Raw genomic sequence first — 22,637 nt, forward strand, 5'->3', positions numbered from 1 at the left:
CATAAAACTAGGATTGCAATCAATGGGATTACTTCCTCTTCTTTCCTTCTCTATAGGAGGAACAGACAGGGTTTCCCTATTATCCCACACCTCTTCGCCCTCGCCATTGAACCGTGGGCTGAGGCTATAACATGCAGTGCCTTCAGAATATCTGCTTTGAAATTCACTCCTCGACTGAGGGACCTTACAGATCATTTACAGATAATTGTATTTGTGGGATACAGAGATGAGGTATTCATTCAAAAATCATACTTATCTTATCATGTGACTTGTTGAGCACATTTTTACTCCTGAATGTATTTAGGCTTACCATAACAAAGTGGTTGAATACTTATTGACAGTTCAGCTTTTCATTTTTAATTAAGTTGTAAACATTTCGAAAAAAAAACATAATTCCACTTTGACATTATATGTAGGCCAGCGAAAACAAATCTCAATTGAATCCATTATACATTCAGGCTGTAACACAACAAAATGTGGAAAAAGTCAAGTGGTGTGAATACTTCCTGAAGGCACTGTACACGGCTTTGAGTTTGGGCTATCAGTTTTTGTGGTCGACCTTATCTTGTTTCTAACGAACCCAGAACATTCCCTCTCTCACTTGCAGAACCTATTAGAGTGTTATAGTTCATTTACTGGATACAAGATAAAAATGTAAAAAATTAAGTGAAATTTGAACTTTGTGTTTGACCGTCATACCATCAAGCATAATGGTTTCAAATATTTGGGCATATTGATGGATGGTAACCTGAAGAACCTCTATAAACTCAATTTGGCCAGCTTGTTGCCAAAGGTGGAGGGCAACGTGTGTAAATGGAAGGACTTGCCACTCGTTTTACTGAGTAGAATTCATGTAATTCAAATGAATGTCCTGCCCAGATTTCCATATTTGTTTAAATCTCTCCCCATCCCTGTACCCGCAGCATTCATTTTCTCTCTCAACAAGCTGACTAGACACTTTATCTGGCACAGTAAAACGCCTAGGGGTTAGCCAGGACAAACTGACCCTTGATTACGGTCAAGGGGGCTTAAACCTCCCCAATTTTAGAATGTATTACTTGGTTGTGCACTCTAGACTATGGCCCTTCCCCCTCATGGTTGAACATTGAACGGTTTCATGCACATGAGGACACTAGGGCAGATTTGTTTTGCAAATGGGACATGAAGTCTATAAAAACTATCACAGACAACCCTTTAGTTAAACATTCCGTCCTGACTTGGTTTAAACTGCATGAGCTGTTCAGACGAGAGGGATTAATTCCCCTTAAACCCCTCTATGGAACAATAGATTGCTTCCCATGTTTCTCCAGAACAGTAACTTTAGATCATGGCCTGATAAGGGTATTACTCTTCTGAAACATTGTTATGAGGAGGGAATTCCTATGTCCTTTGAACTGCTGCAACAGCAATACCACTTGTCTAACAAGGACTCCTTTAGTGACCTACAACCTCATTTTATCAGGGTGAATCTCAAGGGCCAGTGGAACCTACCTAAGATGTCACCTATCGAACAACTCTGCCATGCGGACCAACCACTGTTCAAGACCATTTCCTATGTTGACGATCTATTTATGTCAGGATTACCACTGCCTGGGTTAGATAAACCCTGAATTAGATGGAGAGAAAAACTATCTGGGTATCAATCTTGATGAGGGGTTATGGAGTGACCTATGCAGGGATGGTGTTACATCCACATTGAACTCCAGATACAGACTGATCCAGTTTAATTTCCTCCATCAGCTCTATATCACCCCATCTAGACCTTCACAAGTTCCACCCTGGCATCTCCTCCCTACTTTTTTAGATGAACAGTAGATGAAGGAACATTCCTCCATTCAACTTGGCAGTGTTCAAAACTACAGTTTCTGGCAAGGGTATGTGATGCCATATCCTCAATCCATGGGGTTGCATTCCCCTTAGACCCAGAGGTTTGTCTACTGGGTAACTTTACTAATTCCTATCTTTAAAAAAAGCAGAAATATTACTAGCAATTGCCAAAACATGTATTACCTTGAAATGGAAAGCAGATACCCCGCTGCCAATTGGAATGTGACTATCCAAAGTTAGTAGTAGTACCCCACTGGAGAAAATGACTTATTCGTTGAGGAACAAGTCAGAGACATTTTACAGAATTTGGCAACCCTTTATTGATTTAATGGAGAATCTCCCCTCACATCTCATTGATTGCATCTCTGTATAATCCTCATCTAATGTTTCACACTCAATGTGCAATATGTAGCCTCCTGCATGTGACTGTGTGAGCCAATGTCTCATTTCTTTTTTTATTTTATAAACATTTTGTATGTTCGTTGTCTTGTAAGGTTATTGTCACATTGTTATATTGTTGTCAAATGTCTTTTGAAAAATTCAAAAATGGTATATATTGTACTTTTTAAAATATTTTTGAGTAAATTATACCACCACCGAAAAGGGGCATTTGCTCGACATAGGTAGATGAGGCATGGCGACAGTCCTCTTACCCATCCTCCTTAGGGGGAGTGTACCAGCTTAATGGAGGATATCCTGTTGAGCACAAGAGGTGTAGGCCGCCTCCTCCACCACCCAGCCCAATCTCCTCTCAGGCTGCTTTCGGAAATATGACCAGGCTTAGCAAAGGCAGGTTGGATTTAATCACTGTAATGTGGTTGAATTTAACTCCACATGTAAAACTTGTAAAGTTGTATTTCTGAGAATTGATTTCATTGTTTTTAATGTAACCTTGTTACATCTGTGCGCGTGCCTGATTTAGCTGCCACCTGCTAAGAAGACGGGGCCGGTAGAGAAATAGCCTGTGTTTGTGATGTTTGTGTATGGAGATTGTGTTTCCCGCAGTCAACTATTATTCTCATACAGAAACACAAAGGCCCCGGTTCTAGGCTGCAGGGTTCTGCTTATCAATCTCCATGAAGACCGTGGGGTTGAAACATTTCCCCTGGACATTAAAGTAATAAATCTGATGCTGTTAAGCCAGCCTTTGAAAATGAATGAATACACGGCAAGAGAATACAGTAATAGCTCCAGCTTTGAACTGCGCCAGGAAGTACAACACAGCGTCAAAGAGACAACCAGTTATTTTGAACATGAACTGAGCTAAGCTTGTTCCGCAATTTTAAAATCACAGTTCTCTCCTTGGAATAAAATAAACGCTGTGGATTTCCAATAGCAGTCTGTGTGTCAGTATCAAAAGCTGTAAATCGTATAGGCAGCTATCCAAGACAAACAACAACAACCGCCATAACATTTCCACCATGGATTAAAAAGAAGTCCTTCGACTAGGAACTACGTCTGCTTAACCTATTCCTCCTTTCTAATTTGGAGTGCATGATCCATTGGCCGTTGAAGGTTTAAAAATATATATATACATTACAGGATACGCAACTGGAAAAAGAAACATTACTATCGAGCTAAATCTATTCCTCTGATATGTGAGCCAGTCTTGCATTAGTGGCAGTAGATTGAGCACCTCCTCCATAGTGAGTGACAGCCCTCAGGAGGAGGGTACAGCAGGTGGGTTAATGGGTAGGAGGATCGATCTGGAATATGAAATATGTATGGCTAAATCAGCCCCGAGGCCAGAACCTACTGCTGTATGGAGCCCCCCAGACATTCTCCCTCTCTCTGAGATAATCACGACTGGTAGTCTTTCTTTATACCAGCAGAGCAGATCCACAACCCCGCCCTCAACCTCCAAGAAAGCATCATGCATTTCAGTTATTTCTGTTCTGTTGCAATCACGGTGTTAGTTCTACAAATCTGGCCTGGTTTTCCAGTAGTGATAGAACTTAAGCTTTTACGAGTGTTGGCATGTTATGATATGTGAAAAATCAAGCAGAGTTTTTTTGTAAATTATGAGGGACATTAACACCAGTCTCTTGAATCAAGTAATGTAGCAGCAGTATACCATGACTGTAGAACCTCTTGGTAAATACCACCACGGCTCACCACGATGAGTGAAAGGAGGAGAGGAGAAGGAGACAGAGAGAAAGATTGATTCCCACTGGGCACACACTGGTTGAATCAACATTGTTTCCATGTCATTTCAATGAAATTACGCTGAACCCGTGTGGAATAGACATGGAATTGAAGTCTATGCCCAGTGATTTGGGATGCCACTCAGGTGATTTAAAGGAAGGCATCGCAACTACTGTAGGTGAATGAGGACGAAGGAAAGTATTCAGATAAAGCAAGCTGCTGAAAGTTCCTAAAACAATGATTTCTTGTTTAGTCAGATTCTGGGTAGCTGGGCTGACTCTCGGATCCAGCCATTTCATGGCTATATTGGACAGGCAGTGATAAAGGCCACCTCTGGAGGAACACAACAATTTACATAGTCGCATTAAGACTGTCAGAAACATCTGTATCTGAACAGTTAGAGAGAGAGAGAGAGAGAGAATACATGAGATTTCACAATAAATGATTAATGATTGCCTTTTGATATTAAAGGAGAGCATTATGGAGTTGGAGTTATAAGATTAACAATTTAATGAAGAAACACTGGATTCATAAGATTCATACTGAAACAAATAGACTACAAAGAGATGTTTCTTTCTCACCGATTCCCTGGTTGAATTGGAAGTGACTGGGGGTAACTGGTGGTAATGGCTTCTTGGTGACAGTCTGTGGCTGGTGGTAGGTGGGTGATTAGTAGGCTGTGTGGGTAATTGGGTGTGTGCAGCCTTGATGATTGAGTGGAGGAGACTACTAAGAACATTTCGTCTCTGGAGGGCAGACATGCCATACTGGCCTGACAGGGCAAAGGAAAAAAATTATCTGCTGCAACTGTAGCCTCTGATTTAATAGGGCCATTAAACATTTTCAGCTATTTAAGGCATGCTTTTACATGCACCCACTATCAAAAAAACGTTTATCAATCAGCAAAAAATGTAAGCATTTCATTTATATATTTTCCACAGCACACATTGATTGAGTTATTCTTTCTCCCTTTGTTGTTTTCAGGGCAGAGAATTCTTCACCACAAAAGCAGCGTTCTCGAGACAGTAGTTCTTATCAACCCTTCAGATGCAGCTGTAGGCACTGAGGTAAGTACATTCCATAAGTACATAAATGGTCTAAGGCACTGCAGTGCTTGAGGCGTCACTACAGATCCGGGTTCGATCCCAGGCTGTGTCGCATCCGGCCGCAACCAGGAGACCCATGAGGCGACACACAATTGGCCCAATGTCGTCCGGGTTAGGGGAGGGCTTGGCCAGCCGGGATGTCCTTGTCCCATTGCGCTCTAGCGACTCCTGTGGCGGGCCGGGCTCATGCACGTTGACACGGTCGCCAGTTGAACAGTGCTTTCTCCCACACAATGGTGGGGCTGGCTTCCGGGTTAAGCGAGCAGTGTGTCAAGAAGCAGTGCGCCTTGGCAGGGTCTGTTTCGGAGGATGCATGGCTCTCGACCTTCACCTCTCCCGAGTACGTACGGGAGTTGCAGCGATGGGACAAGACTGTAACTACTAATTGGATATCACCAAATTAGGGCGAAAAAGGGCTATATACAGTGGGGAGAACAAGTATTTGATACACTGCCGATTTGGCAGGTTTTCCTACTTACAAAGCATGTAGAGGTCTGTAATTTTTATCATAGGTACACTTCAACTGTGAGAGACGGAATCTAAAACAAAAATCCAGAAAATCACATTGTATGATTTTTAAGTAATTCATTTGCATTTTATTGCATGACATAAGTAGTTGATCACCTACCAACCAGTAAGAATTCCGGCTCTCACAGACCTGTTAGTTTTTCTTTAAGAAGCCCACCTGTTCTCCACTCATTACCTGTATAAAAGGCACCTGTCCACACACTCAATCAAACAGACTCCAACCTCTCCACAATGGCCAAGACCAGAGAGCTGGTAAGGACATCAGGGATAAAATTGTAGACCTGCACAAGGCTGGGATGGGCTATATATATATATATATATATATATATATATAAATAAAAAGAAGTGGGTAGATCAGCTTTAACATTGCAGACATATTGTGGCTTCCATCAATGTAATTGTCTGCATCATTTCCAATCACCCATATAGATTTTTGTAAATATATACAGTACATTGGACACAAGTTTGGACACACCTACTCATTCAAGGGATTTTCTTTACTTTTTACTATTTTCTACATTGTAGAATAATAATCAATACATCAAAACTATGAAATAACACATATGGAATCATGCAGTAACCAAAAAAGTTATATTTTATATAATGTAGTAACCAAAAAATATATTTCAGATTTCAGATTCTTCAAAGTAGCCACCCTTTGCCTTGGTGACAGCTTTGCACTCTCTTGGCATTCTCTCAACCAGCTTCACCTGGAATGATTTTCCAACAGTTGCTGAGTAATTGTTGGCTGCTTTTCCTTAACTCTGCGGTCCAACTCATCTCAAACCATCTCAATTGGGTTGAGGTTTTGTGTTTGTGGAGGCCAGGTCATCTGATGTAGCACTCAATCACTCTCCTTCTTGGTCAAATAGCCCTTACACAGCCTGGTGTGTTAGGTCATTGTCCTGTTGAAAAACAAATGATAGTCCCACTAAGCGCAAACCACATGGGATGGTGTATCACTTCAGAATGCTGCGGTAGCCATGGTGGTTAAGTGTGCCTTGAATTCTAAATAAATCAAAGAAGTATCCCAGGAAAGCACCCACACCATCAAACCTCCTCCTCCATGCGTCACAGTGGAAAGCACACATGCAGAGATAATCTGTTCACCTACTCTGCATCTCAAAGACACTGCGGTTGGAACCAGAATTCTCACATTTGGACTCATCAGACCAAAGGACAGATTTCCACCATTTTACTGTCCATTGCTTGTGTTTCTTAGCCCAAGCAAGTCTTTTCTTATTGGTGTCCTTTAGTAGTGGTTTATTTGCAGCAATTCGACCATGAAGGCCTGATTCACGCAGTCTCATCTGAACAGTTGATGATGAGATGTGTCTGTTATTTGAACTCTGTGAAGCATTTATTTGGGCTGCATTTGGGTCTTTTACCAAATAGTGCTTTATTCTCAATACCACCCCTACCTTGTCACAGCACAACTGATTGGCTCAAACGCATTAAGAAGGAAATAAATTACACAAATTAACTTTTAACAAAGCACACCTGTTAATTTAAATGCATTCCAAGTGACTACCTCATGAAGCTGGTTGAGAGAATGCCAAGAGTGTGCAAAGCTGTCATCAAGGCAAAGGGTTGCTACTTTGAGGATTTGTTTAACCCTTTTTTGGCTACTACATGATTCTATATGTGTTATTTCATAGTTTTGATGTCTTCACTATTATTCTACAATGTAGAAAGTAGTAAAATAAAGAAAAACCCTGGAATGAGTAGTTGTGTCCAAACTTTTGACTGGTACTGTATATACAGTTTTATATATTACCCATTATTATTTTCCCCTAACCCTTCCACCTCTCCCCTAATAGGAGTAAACTAATGGACAACAACACTTAGGCTTCTACTTCCAGCTTATACATAATATATACAGTGCATTCGGAAAGTATTTTTGTTAAGTTACAGCCTTATTTTAAAATGGATTAACTAGTTTTTTCCCCTCATACTCCATAATGAAAAAGCAAAAACAGGTTTTTAGAAATTTTTGCTTATTTAAAAAATGAAATATTACATTTACATAAGTATTTTTTCAGTACTTTGTTGAAGCACCTTTGGCAGCGTTTACAACCTTGAGTCTTTTTGGGTATGACGCTACAAGATTGGCACACCTGTATTTGGGGAGATTCTCCCATTCTTCTCTGCAAATCCTCTCAAGCTCTGTCAGGTTGGATGGGGAGCGTCACTGCACAGCTAGTTTCAGGTCTCTCCAGAGATGTTCAATCAGGTTCAAGTCCGGGCTCTGGCTGGGCCACTCAAAGACATTCAGAGACTTGTCCTGAAGCCAGTCCTGCGTTGTCTTGGCTGCGTGCTTAGGGTCGTTGTCCTGTTGGAAGGTGAACCTTCGTACCAGTCTGAGGTTCTGAGCGGTCTTGAGTAGGTTTTCATCAAGGATCTCTCTGTACTATGCTCCATTCATCCTTCTCTCAATCTTGACTAGTCTCCCAGTTCCTGCCACTGAAAAACATCTCCACAGCATGATGCTTCCACTACCATGCTTCACCGTAGGGATGGCGCCAGCTTTCCTCCAGATGTGATGCTTGGCATTGAGGCCAAAGAGTTCAATCTTGGTTTCATCAGACCAGAGTATCTTGTTTCTCATGATCGGATTCCTTTAGGTGCCTTTTGGCAAAGTCCAAGTTGGGCTATAATGTGCCTTTTCTTGACGAGTGGCTTCCGTCTGGCAACTCTACCATAAGGCCTGATTGGTGGAGTGCTGCAGAGATGGTTGTCCTTCTGGAAGGTTCCCATCTCCACAGAGGAACTCTGGAGCTCTTTCAGAGTGACCATCGGGTTCTTGGTCACCTCCCTGACTAAGGCCCTCCTCCCCCGATTGCTCAGTTTGGCCGGGCGGCCAGCTCTAGGAAGAGTCTTGGTGGTTCCAAACTTCTTCCATTCAATGGAAGGCCACTGTGTTCTCGGGGCCCCTCAATGCTGTAGACATTTTTTGGTACCCTTTCCCCTGACCTGTGCCTCGACACAATCCTGTCTCTGAGCTCTATGGACAATTCCTTCAACCTGATGGCTTGGTTTTTGCTCTGACATGCACTTTCAACTCTGGGACCTTATGCAGACAGGTGTGTGCCTTTCCAAATCATGTCCAATCAATTGTATTTACCACAGGTGGACTCCAGTCCACTTGTAGACACATCTCAAGGATTATCAATGGAAACAGGATGCACCTGAGCTGAATTTAGAGTCTCATTGCAAAGGGTCTGAATACTTATGCAACTAAGGTATTTCTGTTTTTTATTTTTAATACATTTGCAAAATTTCGAAAACCTGTTTTCGCTTTGTCATTGTAGGGTATTGTGTGTAGATTGAGGAGGGAAAAAAATATTTAATACATTTTAGAGTAAGGCTTTAACATAAACCAATTTGGAAAAGGGGAAGGGGTCTGAATACTTTCCGAATGCACCGTACATTTTCTACGAACCCAGTATATTTTACAATAGTTATGTTTTGTTTGTTTTTAGTCCCATCCTTCAGCTCAACTCAACTCCTCCCATCTGTCTCTGAACACCATCCAGTTTTGATTTCTATTTGCCAAATATTTTTCAACTGTGCTGTGATGTTTCACATGTTTCCGAACCTTTCTATTCTCATAGATTCTACATATTGTACATGTCATTTTTTTCTTTCTAAGAGTATTATATTATTGATCGATTGACTATGACTTTTTAATCAAAAAGTAACACAATAAAATAACAATAAAGAGGCTATATACAGGGGGTACTGGTACCGAGTCAATGTGCCGGGGTACAGGTTAGTCGAGGTAATTGTTCAGCCGTCTTATGGCTTGGGGTTAGAAGCTGTAAATCACCCAGCAGTGCTATTTGCAGAGGGGGACATAACTTGGCAGGGTGTCTGGGGGTCATCCCATTTTGGTGGGAAATCTAAAGAACATTTCCTGTATGTCCACACAATATAATATGACCCATGGCCCTTCTAGCCATCTCTATTTAGAACAACAAAAAGTAAGCAAAAATGCCCACAGTCATCAAGCTAGGTAAGAGATCATTAAATATGTTTAAGTGATTGATAAGACTAAACTCGATCCATGATAATACATTAATCAATATTGTGTTGCACACCAATAGCCTAACAAATGAACAACTCTTACAAATAAAGTACAAATACAACTTTTTATTGTCTTTAAAACAGTACACCCACCATATAATTCATATCATAGGCCTAATAGTACTTGCACACAATATAGCTGGGTCACCCCGTCCTGCCCCTAGGGGTCCACGTAGCGCCCCAACCTAACACACCCCACTCAGCTTTAGAATCTTAGTGAAACATTCATTATTGGTTTCAGGTGTGCTAAGCCAGAGTGACAGCAGTACAGCAGACCCCCAGGGCCAGGACTGAGCAGCCCAGCAACTAGGAATAGCCTAAATCTCCCCTGACGTGGGCATGTTTTCAATATAGACTCCTTTTGTCATACAGTATTCCATATATGACATCCAGACCTTATGAAAGTTGCACAGTATACCCTTAATCTTAAAACAAATCTAGTGATACTGTACATAACTTGACATTTCTTCCATACATTGTGGGTGGATAACCAACCTTCCAATTAATTTTGTATATATATTTTTTTCATTTAACCTTTATTTAACGAGGTAAAACCCATTGAGGGTTCTCTTGGATAATATAATGTATAAATGTACACCAAGGTAATTCTTTGAAAACACGACTGAAATGGAGATAGAAACGGAGTTACTACAAAGAAAGTCTTTCAACTGTGAGTTCACCAGGTTTTCCAAAACCTTTGCCAGTACAGACAGTTCATAAATAATAGGTCACACAGTTTCTTCTGACAACAGTCTCCAGTATCAACATTTCCATGCAAACAAAAATAGGGAGAAGGGAGAATCTGTAGACATGCTAAGATTAAAGAATTGAGCCAGCCTTCAAGACCACAACATATGCAAATATGTCCCCATTTGTGTTATACACTTCCAGCAGAATAATACCATTTCTGAGTGCATGATATTCAGTTTCACTGGCATATTGTACATTCAATGGTTGGTCTTAAACTGCAGTAATTTATGTCTGAAATTATATGAACATGACTGGGCATTCTAACATATCTGTATACGTTCATCATCATCAATAGCGTCTCCCAGGTCTTCCTCACGATTTTTGTTTGACATGTTTTGTGTCATCGGGAAAAACCTCTATCAACCCTTAATACCATTTGGAAATCAACTTTAGAGGTTTGTCAGACTGTCTTAAAATAGCATCTGGCTTGTACAGTGATTGCTGTATAGAGAGAATAAAGTATTGTATCTGCAAAAAATCACCTCACAGACTGGTCTTCCCTGGCTGCCTGACTCTGCTGAGACCCCTGTCACCATCTGATCCTACTAAAATGAGGCATGACAAAGAATTACCTTGGTGTACATTTATACATTATACACTGCTCAAAAAAATAAAGGGAACACTTAAACAACACAATGTAACTCCAAGTCAATCACACTTCTGTGAAATCAAACTGTCCACTTAGGAAGCAACACTGATTGACAATACATTTCACATGCTGTTGTGCAAATGGAATAGACAACAGGTGGAAATTATAGGCAATTATCAAGACACCCCCAATAAAGGAGTGGTTCTGCAGGTGGGGACCACAGACCACTTCTCAGTTCCTATGCTTCCTGGCTGATGTTTTGGTCACTTTTGAATGCTGGCGGTGCTTTCACTCTAGTGGTAGCTTGAGACGGAGTCTACAACCCACACAAGTGGCTCAGGTAGTGCAGCTCATCCAGGATGGCACATCAATGCGAGCTGTGGCAAGAAGGTTTGCTGTGTCTGTCAGCGTAGTGTCCAGAGCATGGAGGCGCTACCAGGAGACAGGCCAGTACATCAGGAGACGTGGAGGAGGCCGTAGGAGGGCAACAACCCAGCAGCAGGACCGCTACCTCCGCCTTTGTGCAAGGAGGAGCAGGAAGTGCACTGCCAGAGCCCTGCAAAATGACCTCCAGCAGGCCACAAATGTGCATGTGTCTGCTCAAATGGTCAGAAACAGACTCCATGAGGGTGGTATGAGGGCCCGACGTCCACAGGTGGGGGTTGTGCTTACAGCCCAACACCGTGCAGGACGTTTGGCATTTGCCAGAGAGAACCTGATTCACACTGAGCACATGTGACAGACGTGACAGAGTCTGGAGACGCCGTGGAGAACGTTCTGCTGCCTGCAACATCCTCCAGCATGACCGGTTTGGCGGTGGGTCAGTCATGGTGTGGGGTGGCATTTCTTTGGGGGGCCTCCATGTGCTCGCCAGAGGTAGCCTGACTGCCATTTGGTACCGAGATGAGCTCCTCAGACCCCTTGGGAGACCATATGCTGGTGTGGTTGGCCCTGGGTTCTTCCTAATGCAAGACAATGCTAGACCTCATGTGGCTGGAGTGTGTCAATAGTTCCTGCAAGAGGAAGGCGTTGATGCTATGGACTGGCCCGCCTGTTCCCCAGACCTGAATCCAATTGAGCACATCTGGGACATCATGTCTCGCTCCATGCACCACAGACTGTCCAGGAGTTGGCGGATGCTTTAGTCCAGGTCTGGGAGGAGATCCCTCTGGAGACCATCCGCCACCTCATAAGGAGCATGCCCAGGCGTTGTAGGGAGGTCATACAGGCACGTGGAGGCCACACACACTACTGAGCCTCATTTTGACTTGTTTTAAGAACATTACATCAAAGTTGGATCAGCCTGTAGTGTGGCTTTCCACTTTAATTTTGAGTGTGACTCCAAATCCAGACCTCCATGGGTTGATACATTTGATTTCCATTGATCATTTTTGTGTGATTTTGTTGTCAGCACATTCAACTATGTAAAGAAAAAAGTATTTAATAAGAATATTTCATTCATTCAGATCATTCATTCAGGATGTGTTATTTTAGTGTTCCCTTTATTTTTTGAACAGTGTATTATCCAAGAATGTAATCAATGGTTCAATAATTGAAATGACCATTATTCCCAGGTCCCAGGCTGTAACTTTAATCTTAAACTGCTACTGTAGGTCTACCCATCAATTCAAGATGGAACTTTGTATCATTCACTGAATATAATGGAAAATTCACTTGAGCTCCGTACACTCAAGTCCGTACACCCTGCTGGGACCCCTATCACCATCTGATCCTGCTGGGACCCTTGTCACCATCTGATCCTGCTGGGACCCTTGTCACCATCTGATCCTACTAAGACATGATGAGCATAGTGTTGTGTACTGACTGCACTAGAGGGCTGCATTCCCGCGGGAAACCTGCTGGACATGCATGTCTCGACAGAGATCATTGCAGCACGACTCACAAGTCCTCAACTGGCAGCTTCATTAAATAGTACCCGCAAAACACCAGTCTCAACGTCAACAGTGAAGAGGCGACTCTGGGATGCTGGCCTTCTAGGCAGTTGCAAAGAAAAAGACATATCTCCGACTGGCCAATAAAAAGAAAAGATTAAGATGGGCAAAAGAACACAGACACTGGACAGAGGAACTGCACCCCGAGTCGCCTCTTCACTGTTGACATTGAGACTGGTGTTTTGCAGGTACTATTTAGTGAAGGTGCCAATTGAGGACTTGTGAAGGCATCTGTTTCTCAAACTAGACACTCTAATGTACTTGTCCTCTTGCTCAGTTGTGCACCGGGGCCTCCCACTCCTCTTTCTATTCTGGTTAGAGCTAGTTTGCGCTGTTCTGTGAAAGGAGTAGTACACATCGTTGTACGGGATCTTCAGTTTTTTGGCAATTTCTCGCATGGAATAGCCTTCATTTCTCAGAACAAGAATAGACTGATGAGTTCCAGAAGAAAGTTATTTGTTTCTGGACATTTTGAGCCTGAAATGCTGATGCTCCAGATACTCAACTAGTCTAAAGAAGGCCAGTTTTATTGCTTCTTTAATCAGAACAACAGTTTTCACCTGTGCTAACATAATTGCAAAAGGGTTTTCTAATGATCAATTATCCCTTTAAAATGATACATTGGGATTAGCTAACACTACGTGCCATTGGAACACAGGAGTGATGTTTGCTGAAAATGGGCCTCTGTAGGCCTATGTAGATATTCCATAAAAAATATGCAGTTTCCAGCTACAATAGTCATTTAAAACATTAACAATGTCTATACTGTGTTATTTTAAATGGACAAAAAATGTGCTTTTCTTTCAAAAACAAGGACATGTCTAAGTGACCCCAAACTTTTGAACGGTAGTGTACGCCTAAAATAACATTGTGGGACTGCGGTTGGGTTTGGGACCAGTTCTTGCGGTTGCAGGTGGGAGTCGGTGTCACGCCCTGATCTGAGATATCTCCGATTTTTTTTTATTTTGGTGGATACTAGGGTGGATACGCTAGTTTTGTATTGTCTAGGGGTTTTGTATTGTCTAGGAGTTTTTTGTATTGTCTAGTGTTTTTGTATGTCTAGGGTTTTGTAGGTCTAGGTATTTGTATGTTTATGGTGGCCTGATATGGTTCCCAATCAGAGGCAGCTGTTTATCGTTGTCTCTGATTGGGGATCATATTTAAGTAGCCATTTCCCTTTGGTGTTTGTGGGTTCTTGTCTACAGTAAGTTGTCGTTGTGCACTTCAGTAGCGGCACGGTTCGGGTGTTCTTTATTGTTTTTGTTCGGCGCTCATATAATAAATAGAGAATATACGTATACCACGCTGCACCTTGGTCTCATCATTACAACGAACGTGACAGTCGGACAGAAAGCCAGCAGGTGTGGGCGTGACCTCTACTGTGCACCATGACAGTGAAGCCTGTAATGTTATTGCTGTTTATTCCTGTGCCATTGTGAAAAGTAGGGAATTAGCTTGGGAAACTGACAGATCAATAACGCACATTTTATATACTGACTAATACAAATCACATTGCACTGATTAAAAGGTCAGAATATCAATCTTCAGAATATCAATCTTCAATCATTTGGCTGCTAGTTTCATCGTTTGATTCAGGTTTAGTTTGATTGAGGCAGAAATAATAGCTAATGTAAGCCAACTTTTAGCCAGCGCTCTCTCTAATGGTACATCAACTGGTGAAAGCTTGCCAAGTTCATGTACTTCTGAAATGTGACAAAACAAAGGCTACAAAACATGTCCATACAAACATCTGCTGTTAGATAGCAATATGAGGTGGCTATTATTACTATCTGACAGATAACTAGAGGCTAGAGTTGATAAGGCTGTGATAGCTACTCACTAGCATAGCTTATTCATTCCCCTATTTATTCACCTCAGTCGAGAGGGTATGAAACATTAGCTAACTTTACTTGCAGGTTACAATACTAGCTCAGCACTGCGAATAAACACTAGTTTAGTTTTTTTTCTGTTAAGTTAAACAGCAGTTACCTTGCCAGCTACATCAGTCAACTAAAGAGTAGCCGGTTTCTATTTCTTTTACAAGCCGGTGAACGAGCGCAACACATACACTGAACTATGCTCAACTCTCCCGTGCTGGTGCAGCCAGCCTTCCAGAAGTTTTGCCTTCACACAGCCCGTCAGCCCGCTGCCCGCTGACAAAAATGCAATTTCAGAATTTGGGGGACATGTCCTGTCCGTCAGTCGTATTGCTTGGGGATAGAAGCTGTTCAAGAGCCTGTTGGTGTCAGAGTTGATGCACTGGTACCTCTTGCCATGCAGCAGCAGAGAAAATAGTCCATGGCTTGTGGTTGGAGTCTTTGACGATTTTCCGGGCCGTCTTTTCACACCACCTGATATAGAGGTCCTGGATGGCAGGGAGCACAGCCCTAGGCTGTCCGCACAATCCTCTGTAGTGCCATGCGATTGAGGGCGGTGTTATTGCCATACCAAGCAGTGATGCAACCAGTCAATGTACTCTCAAGGTACAGCTGTAGAAACTTTTCAGGATTTGAGGTCCCATGCCAAACTTTTTCAAGTCTTCTTCATGACAGTGCGTGTGTGTTTTGACCATTTTAAGTCTTTAGTGATTTGGACATCAAGGAAGTTGAAGCTGTCTACCTGCTCCACTGACGCCCCTTCAATGTGGATGGGGCATGCTCGCCCCACCATTTCCTGTAGTCAAAGGTCAGCTCCTTGGTCTTGCTGATGTTGAGGGAGAGGTTGTTGCTCCGGCACCACACTGCAAGGTCACTGACCTCCTCCCTGTAGGCTGACTCATCGTTGCCGGTGATCAGGCCTACCAACTTCGTGTCGTCAGCGAACTTGATAATGGTTTTGGAGTTGTGCGTGGCCACACAGTTGTGGGTGAACAGTGGGGGCCCCTGTGTTAAGGGTCAACGTGGTGGAGTTGATGTTGCCTACCCTCACCACCTGGGGTCAGCCCGTCAGGAAGTCCAGGATCCAGTTGCAGAGGGAGGTGTTCAGACCCAGAGTCCAAAGCTTGGTTCCGAGCTTGGAGGGAACAATGGTGTTGAACGCTGAGCTGTAGTCAAGGAACAGCATTCTCGCATAGGTATTCCTCTTATCTAGATGGGTGAGGGCAGTGTGGAGTGCAATTGAGATTGCGCCGTCTATGGATTTGTTGTGGCGGTATGCAAATTGGAGTGGGTCTAGGGTGGCTGGAATGGAGGAGTTAATGTGTGCCATAACCAGCCTCTCAAAGCACTTGATTACAGAAGTGAGTGCTACAGGGTGGTATTCATTGTGGCATGAAGCCTTAGAGTTCTTAGGAACAGGAATGATTGTGGCCATCTTAAAACATGGGGATTACAGACTAGGACAAGGAGAGGTTGAAAATTACCATGAATATGCCTGCAAGCTGTTTTGCGCATGCTCTGAGAATGCACCCTGGAATACTGTCGGGGCCCGCGGCCTTGCAGGTGACCTGATTAAAGACCCTTCTCACGTCAGCCTCGGAGAGCGAGATCACCCAATCCTCTGGGTCGGTGATGGCCCGGCTCAACATTGTTGTTGTCCAAATTAAATGCATTTAGTTTGTCTGGTAGAGAGGCACGTTTGGGTCTTCCTTGCAATCCGTAATGGATTGTAGCCCCTGCCACATGCCTCCGGCGTCAGAGCCTGTGTAATATGACTTCACATTTTTCCTATATTGTCCTTTTGCTAGTTTGACCCTTCTTGTATTTATTCCTGTTTTTGGCGGTAGGATAAACTATGATTGCAAAAGAGATTCATGTCACAATTGCATTGAAACTCCAATGAAACATATGTCTTTCTGACATGTTTGATGCCTTTTTTCTGCCTAGGTTTGTCAAATGATCTCAGACACAGCCAGACACAAGCTGCTGGTGCTTTCAGGACAATGCTTTGAAGACACAGGAGAGCTGATTCTGCAGTCCGGCTCATTCTCTTTCTTAAACTTCATAGATATATTCACAGACCCCGAGGTGAGTCAAATTGAGCAAATTGTTTGCTAAACAATTACTATACAATTATAATTGTATAGTTTGTAATACAATTCTTAATCTGCTGAAGTTTACTGACCTATCAATGAGCAACCCTCATCAATACATCCGAAACAATACAATACATTTGTCATCTGTTATCTGTCATAATTGTGTTAATAAATATATTCTGTTTGATCAAACAGTCATGATTTTTATCTCAAGTCTGGAAATATCTCTCTCTTCCCCAGATTGGTGAATTGCTCATCACTATTCACCCAGCAAACAAAGCAAGCCTAGCCCTCTACTGCCCTGAGCAAGGCGACTGGAAAAATTCAAACCTGGACAAACACAACCTACAAGATTTCATCAACATGAAGCTCAACTCACCCTTGATACTCCCAGAGATGGAAGGTCTCTCAGAGTTCACAGAATACCTGTCGGAGTCAGTAGATATCCCATCGCCATTTGACATGTTGGAGCCACCAACCTCTGGTGGTTTCCTGAAGCTCTCAAAACCATGCTGCTACATCTTCCCCGGCGGCCGCGGCGACTCAGCCCTCTTTGCGGTGAACGGGTTCAACATGCTTATCAACGGGGGCTCCGACCGTAAGTCCTGCTTCTGGAAGCTGGTGAGACACCTAGACCGGGTAGACTCCATCCTCCTGACCCACATCGGGGATGACAACCTGCCTGGCATCAACAGCATGCTCCAGAGGAAGATGGCTGAGCTGGAGGAAGAGCAGTCCCATGGATCCCAAGCTACCGGCGACTGGGTGAAGAACCTCATATCCCCAGACATTGGAGTTGTGTTCTTGAACATTCCTGAGAATATAGGGAAGCCTGCTGAACCCAACTTCAGGGTGAGGAAAAACATTGAAGAGGTGGCACAAACTCTCCATTACCTGAGCAAGCTGAATCTGAGGCCCGAGCCTCTGCAGAGGCCGGTCGGGAACACAATCGAACCCATCATTCTGTTTCAGAAGATGGGTGTGGGGAAGCTTGAGATGTATGTGCTTAGCCCATCAAAGACCAGCAAGGACCTGCAGCACTTTATGAAGCAGTGGACAGGTAGTGAGAAAGACAAAGCCTCTGTTCTTCTGCCCAATGGAAAAGAATCAGAGCTCCCAATCTCTTACATGACCTCAATATCTTCATTGATCGTGTGGCACCCATCAAACCCTTCAGAGAAGATAGTGCGAGTTCTTTTCCCTGGAAATGCCACTCAGTATCACATTCTTGAAGGTTTGGAAAAACTAAAACACTTGGACTTTTTGAAGCAACCAGTTGTCACTCAGAAAGAGCTATCTTCTAACTTGGCTCCAGCCTTGAAGCAGGCAAAGTTGAAACATAAAACTGACAGCAAGGAGAGTCTGAAGTCAGTCTCAAGGCCATCACCAAGCAAAAGTTTCAAGAAGGAGTCAAAGGAGGAAGCTCCAGAGAAGGCAAAGACAGACGCAGAATCAGCTCGAGAAAAGATCCAAAAATTTGAGAAAAAAGAGAAACCTTTGGTGAAAAAGGAGAAAGCGAAGGCACCGGAAAAAGAAGTGAAGGCTAAAGCAGAGCCGACACATGAAACTCCAGAAAAGAAGAAGCCTGAAATTAAACCAAAAGCTCTTAAGGAGAAGATTATCAAGAAAGAACCCAGGAAGTCTGTAGAAAAAAAAAATGATGAAAAGGAGGTAAACAAAGAAGTAGCGAAGGAAGATGAGAAGCTAACATCTAAAAAGGAGGAAACACCCAAAAAGGAACAGAAACAAGAAACACCCAAAAAGGAACAGAAACAAGAAACACCCAAAAAGGAACAGAAGGTAAACAAAGAAGAGGTAAAGAAACACATTTTAAAGAAAGACAAAGATTTCAGGAGAGATTCCCCAATGAAGGTAAGGAAGGAAGAGAAAAAGGAGCAAAAGAAAGAAGATCTAAAGAAAGACATAAAGAAGCCATCCATGGATGTAAAAAATGCTTCATCTGCATTAGGTGAAGGGAAAAAACTTGCACCAAAACCAAAACCTCTGAAAAAAGATGACACTACAAAGAAAGACTTTGGAAGCCCTTTTAAGTCCAAGGGGAAACCAAAAGTCACCAAGAAGGACACCAAAGCCACGGATGCTAAATCTGCTGCTGCAGGAGCTGCAGCTGTCACAGCAGGAGTGGTAGCTGCCACTTGTGCTGCGGAGGTCCTTGAGACAGAAAGAGCCACAATGTCTTCTCCAGAGGACCTCACCAAGGACTTTGAGGAGCTCAAAGAAGAGGAGATCGTTCAGGAGGAAGAGCCGGTGGTGGTCCACAGAGAGGCCCTCCTGCACTCTAAAGAGTCTCCTGAAGCAGAAGAGTCTCTGGATGAGGGGATCACAACCACTGAGCATGAAGGAGAAAGCAGGGAGACCCCAGAGGAACAGGAGCATAAAGGCAAGTTGAGTTGCAGCGGCAGTGAGAAGTTTGAAGATGAGGGAACTGGGCTAGATTATGAAAAGAAGGGAGAGACAGAAGAGGTCCATGAGCCAATGAGAAGGGAAATGGACAAGCATGCTGAGGATAGTGAAGACAAGGACTCTGAGGATGAGGGTGCGGATGCAGACCAATATGTAAGAGATCATAACAGAAATGAAAGAGAAGTACAGAAGCTGGGTCTGTCTGTGACACACCCTCACATAACATCTGAGCCTCTCTCTCCGGCTGCATCTATTCATGATGAGACCCTTCCAGCTGGCTCCGACGACGACGAAGTAGCCTCAGATGATGAGAACCGAGACGAGGCATACACTGCTACATCTGGCCACACCCAGTCAACTATTGAGATCTCCAGTGTGCCTACTCCAATGGATGAAATGTCCACTCCAAGGGACATTATGAGTGATGAAACCACTAACGATGAGACAGAGGATTCTCCCTCTCAGGACATGGCCAGGTTTGGAGGAACCACGTTAGGAGACTTTGAGAGGAAGAGGCTGTCTCCGCTACAGGACGGCCCAGAGTCAGACCATTCAAAGAGTAATGCCACTGAAGGCAGGGACTACCACGCTTCTGCGTCCACAATATCTCCACCATCGTCACTGGAAGAGGACAAAGAGGAAGGATTCAAGTCAGACAAATTTGGTCTTGATTCGGCAAGACTCAGCTCTGCACTCTCCACTACTTCTCCTCTCATACGCTCCCCTTCAGCTCCTAAAGGAACCTTTGACTCATACCCCTCTGGATTCGCTGTACCAATTGAGCTGTGCACAACACTTTCAGGATCATCAAAGGCAGCAGCAGGGTCTTCCACCAGCCCCGATGACAAGACATTGGAAGGAACCACCTCACCTCATTCCTCTGGTCACACACCTTACTTTCAGTCTCCTGTGGATGAGAAGTATGGCTCTATACCACCTGCAAATGACCATGGTCCTGTAATCGTAGAGGTTACGGGTGACAAAGAGGATTCCATCAGGGTCAGCCCCATGGATGACCCAATTCCAGACCACACCTCACCTGTAGAGAAGGTGCTCTCCCCAATGAAGAGCCCACCACCAGTAAGAGGAAAGACACACTTTGATTTAGATCAAATGTTAACAATACACTTGAGTCAAGATGAGAAGAAAAATGGAGCTAGAGACAGTAACTCAGTCTCATCCACAAACCCCTTCGCAGGTTTCAAAGAGGAGAGTAAAATGTCGATCTCAGAGGGAACCACGTCTGATAAATCGGGCAGCCCTGTTGATGAGGCTGTAGCAGAGGACACTTTTTCACATGTCGCCTCGGCTTCCACCACCTCACTGGCCACCAGCTCATTCCCAGAGCCTACGACAGATGACGTTTCCCCTGCTCTCCACGCTGAAGCCGGCTCCCCTCAATCAACGGAGGTGGAGGACTCCTTGTCTGTCTCTGTGGTTCAGACTCCAACCCCCTTCCAGGAGGCAGAGATCTCTCCCAAGGGGGACAGCCCCAGGCCCATGTCAATCTCTCCAGACATCTCACCAAAGACGGCCAAATCAAAGACACCAGTACAGGAGCCCAAATCCCCGGAACATTCGACTATGTCATTTGGTCAGGAGTCCCCTGACCACTCATTAGCCCTGGACTTCAACAAACAGTCTCCAGAGCACACCTATGCAGGCAGCTTGCGCGCCACGGAGAATGGGCCGACAGAGGTGGACTACAGCCCGTCAGAGGACAATGATTTGAGACCCGCTGAGCAGTGCCCACCCACTATGGACAAGCCTATGCTCTTCAAAGAGAATGACTCAAGTCACGCCACCTCTGTGTCCCCTTCAGATGCATCCCAATCCACCCCCTCGACCACTACACCTTGTCAGATGAGGGAAATGTCACCTGTCTTAGCCCAGCAGATGGACAAATCCCCTGCCATCCCCTCTTCATCCTCCTATGTTTGCTTCACACAGAAAACAGAGATGTCTCTGGGAGCAGAAACTAATCCCTTCAAATGTGGAGATTCCAAATCCCCTGTCAGTCCCAAGGTTCCCTCCCCATCCTACCTTCCACTCTCCTCAAACCTCTCTGACTATCAGAAGTGTGCAGGTGGCTCCAAGGATCCAGACTCCTCCAAGAAGAGCCCTTCTTCTGGTTCCAGAACAGATGTTGACCTATGCTTGGTGACTTCCTGTGAATACCGACACCCTAAGACAGAGCTGTCCCCCTCCTTCATAAACCCCAGTCCCCTGGAGTACTTCATGAATGAGGAGAACCCTCTGGAGGAAGAGAAGCCCCTGGCTAAGTCAGATGGAGGACCTCCACCCCCCAGCAGTAAACTACACGCTAAGCAATGTGAAGAGACTCCACCAACCTCCATCAGTGAATCTGCCCCGTCCCAGACAGATTCGGATGTTCCCCCTGGGACTGAGGAGTGCCCTTCAATTACTGCAGATGCAAACATAGACTCTGAGGATGATTCTGAGACACTTCCCACTGACAGAACCCTAACGTACAGACACACAGATCCTCCTCCCGTGGCCCCCAGGGACTCTGCTCCGTCTCCAGCCCACCCAGATGTCACCATGGTGGATCCGGAGGCCGACAAGCCACCCCCTGACGACAACAACCAGACCAAGGACAAGGACTCAAAGGCAGAGGGAGTTGAAAAAGCTAAGAAGAAGAAGCTCACCAAGACCAAGTCCTCCTCTCCGGCCAGAAAGACTGGGCTCTCAAAAGTAAAGGATTCAAAAGTAATAGCCTCTCCCAAAAAGAGTGCAGGAGAAGGGAAAGATGCCAAAAATGCCACCAATACCTCTGCGTCAAGGGGTGTGAAAAGTGCCACATCAGGTAAGACCTGGTACTCATCACTCATCTTTTCATACTTGCTTGTGTGTTTAGATCCTTTGCTTCTTTTTCTGATTTAAAAAAAACAAGTTTAAGGTTTAAGCGCTATTTGCCTCGGTATAGTTTCACATTTCTTTCATCCATGATGTACGTTGATTTTCTAACATCTCTGTCTCAGGTTCAGGTAGTGGAAAGGCGGCAGCGGCAATGCCCGTACCCAACTGCCCTCCCACATACATGGACCTGGTTTACATCCCAAACCACTGCAGTGCCAAGAATGTGGATGCAGAGTTCTTCAAATGGGTCAGGTCCTCCTACTATGTAGTCAGTGGCAATGACCAGACGGCCCGGGAGCCCAGCAAAGCTGTCCTGGACTCACTGCTGGAGGGCAAAGCCACGTGGGGAAACAACATGCAGGTTTGGGGAGACAGTC

General features: G+C 44.1%; 1 protein-coding gene across 1 annotated transcript in view; it reads left to right on the forward strand.

The window, feature by feature from the left end:
• Positions 1–22,637, forward strand: part of LOC139388421 (microtubule-associated protein 1B-like) — a 60,804-nt gene that overhangs the window by 34,643 nt on the left and 3,524 nt on the right. Inside the window, exons 3-6 of the mRNA XM_071135070.1 lie at positions 4,957–5,039; positions 16,808–16,948; positions 17,197–22,207; positions 22,383–22,621. Of these exons, the coding sequence (XP_070991171.1) occupies positions 4,957–5,039; positions 16,808–16,948; positions 17,197–22,207; positions 22,383–22,621 (5,474 nt within the window). The remainder of the gene's footprint in view (positions 1–4,956; positions 5,040–16,807; positions 16,949–17,196; positions 22,208–22,382; positions 22,622–22,637) is intronic.

This window comes from Oncorhynchus clarkii, chromosome 29 (genome assembly GCF_045791955.1).
Source record: "Oncorhynchus clarkii lewisi isolate Uvic-CL-2024 chromosome 29, UVic_Ocla_1.0, whole genome shotgun sequence".
NCBI classification, from domain to species: domain Eukaryota; kingdom Metazoa; phylum Chordata; class Actinopteri; order Salmoniformes; family Salmonidae; genus Oncorhynchus; species Oncorhynchus clarkii.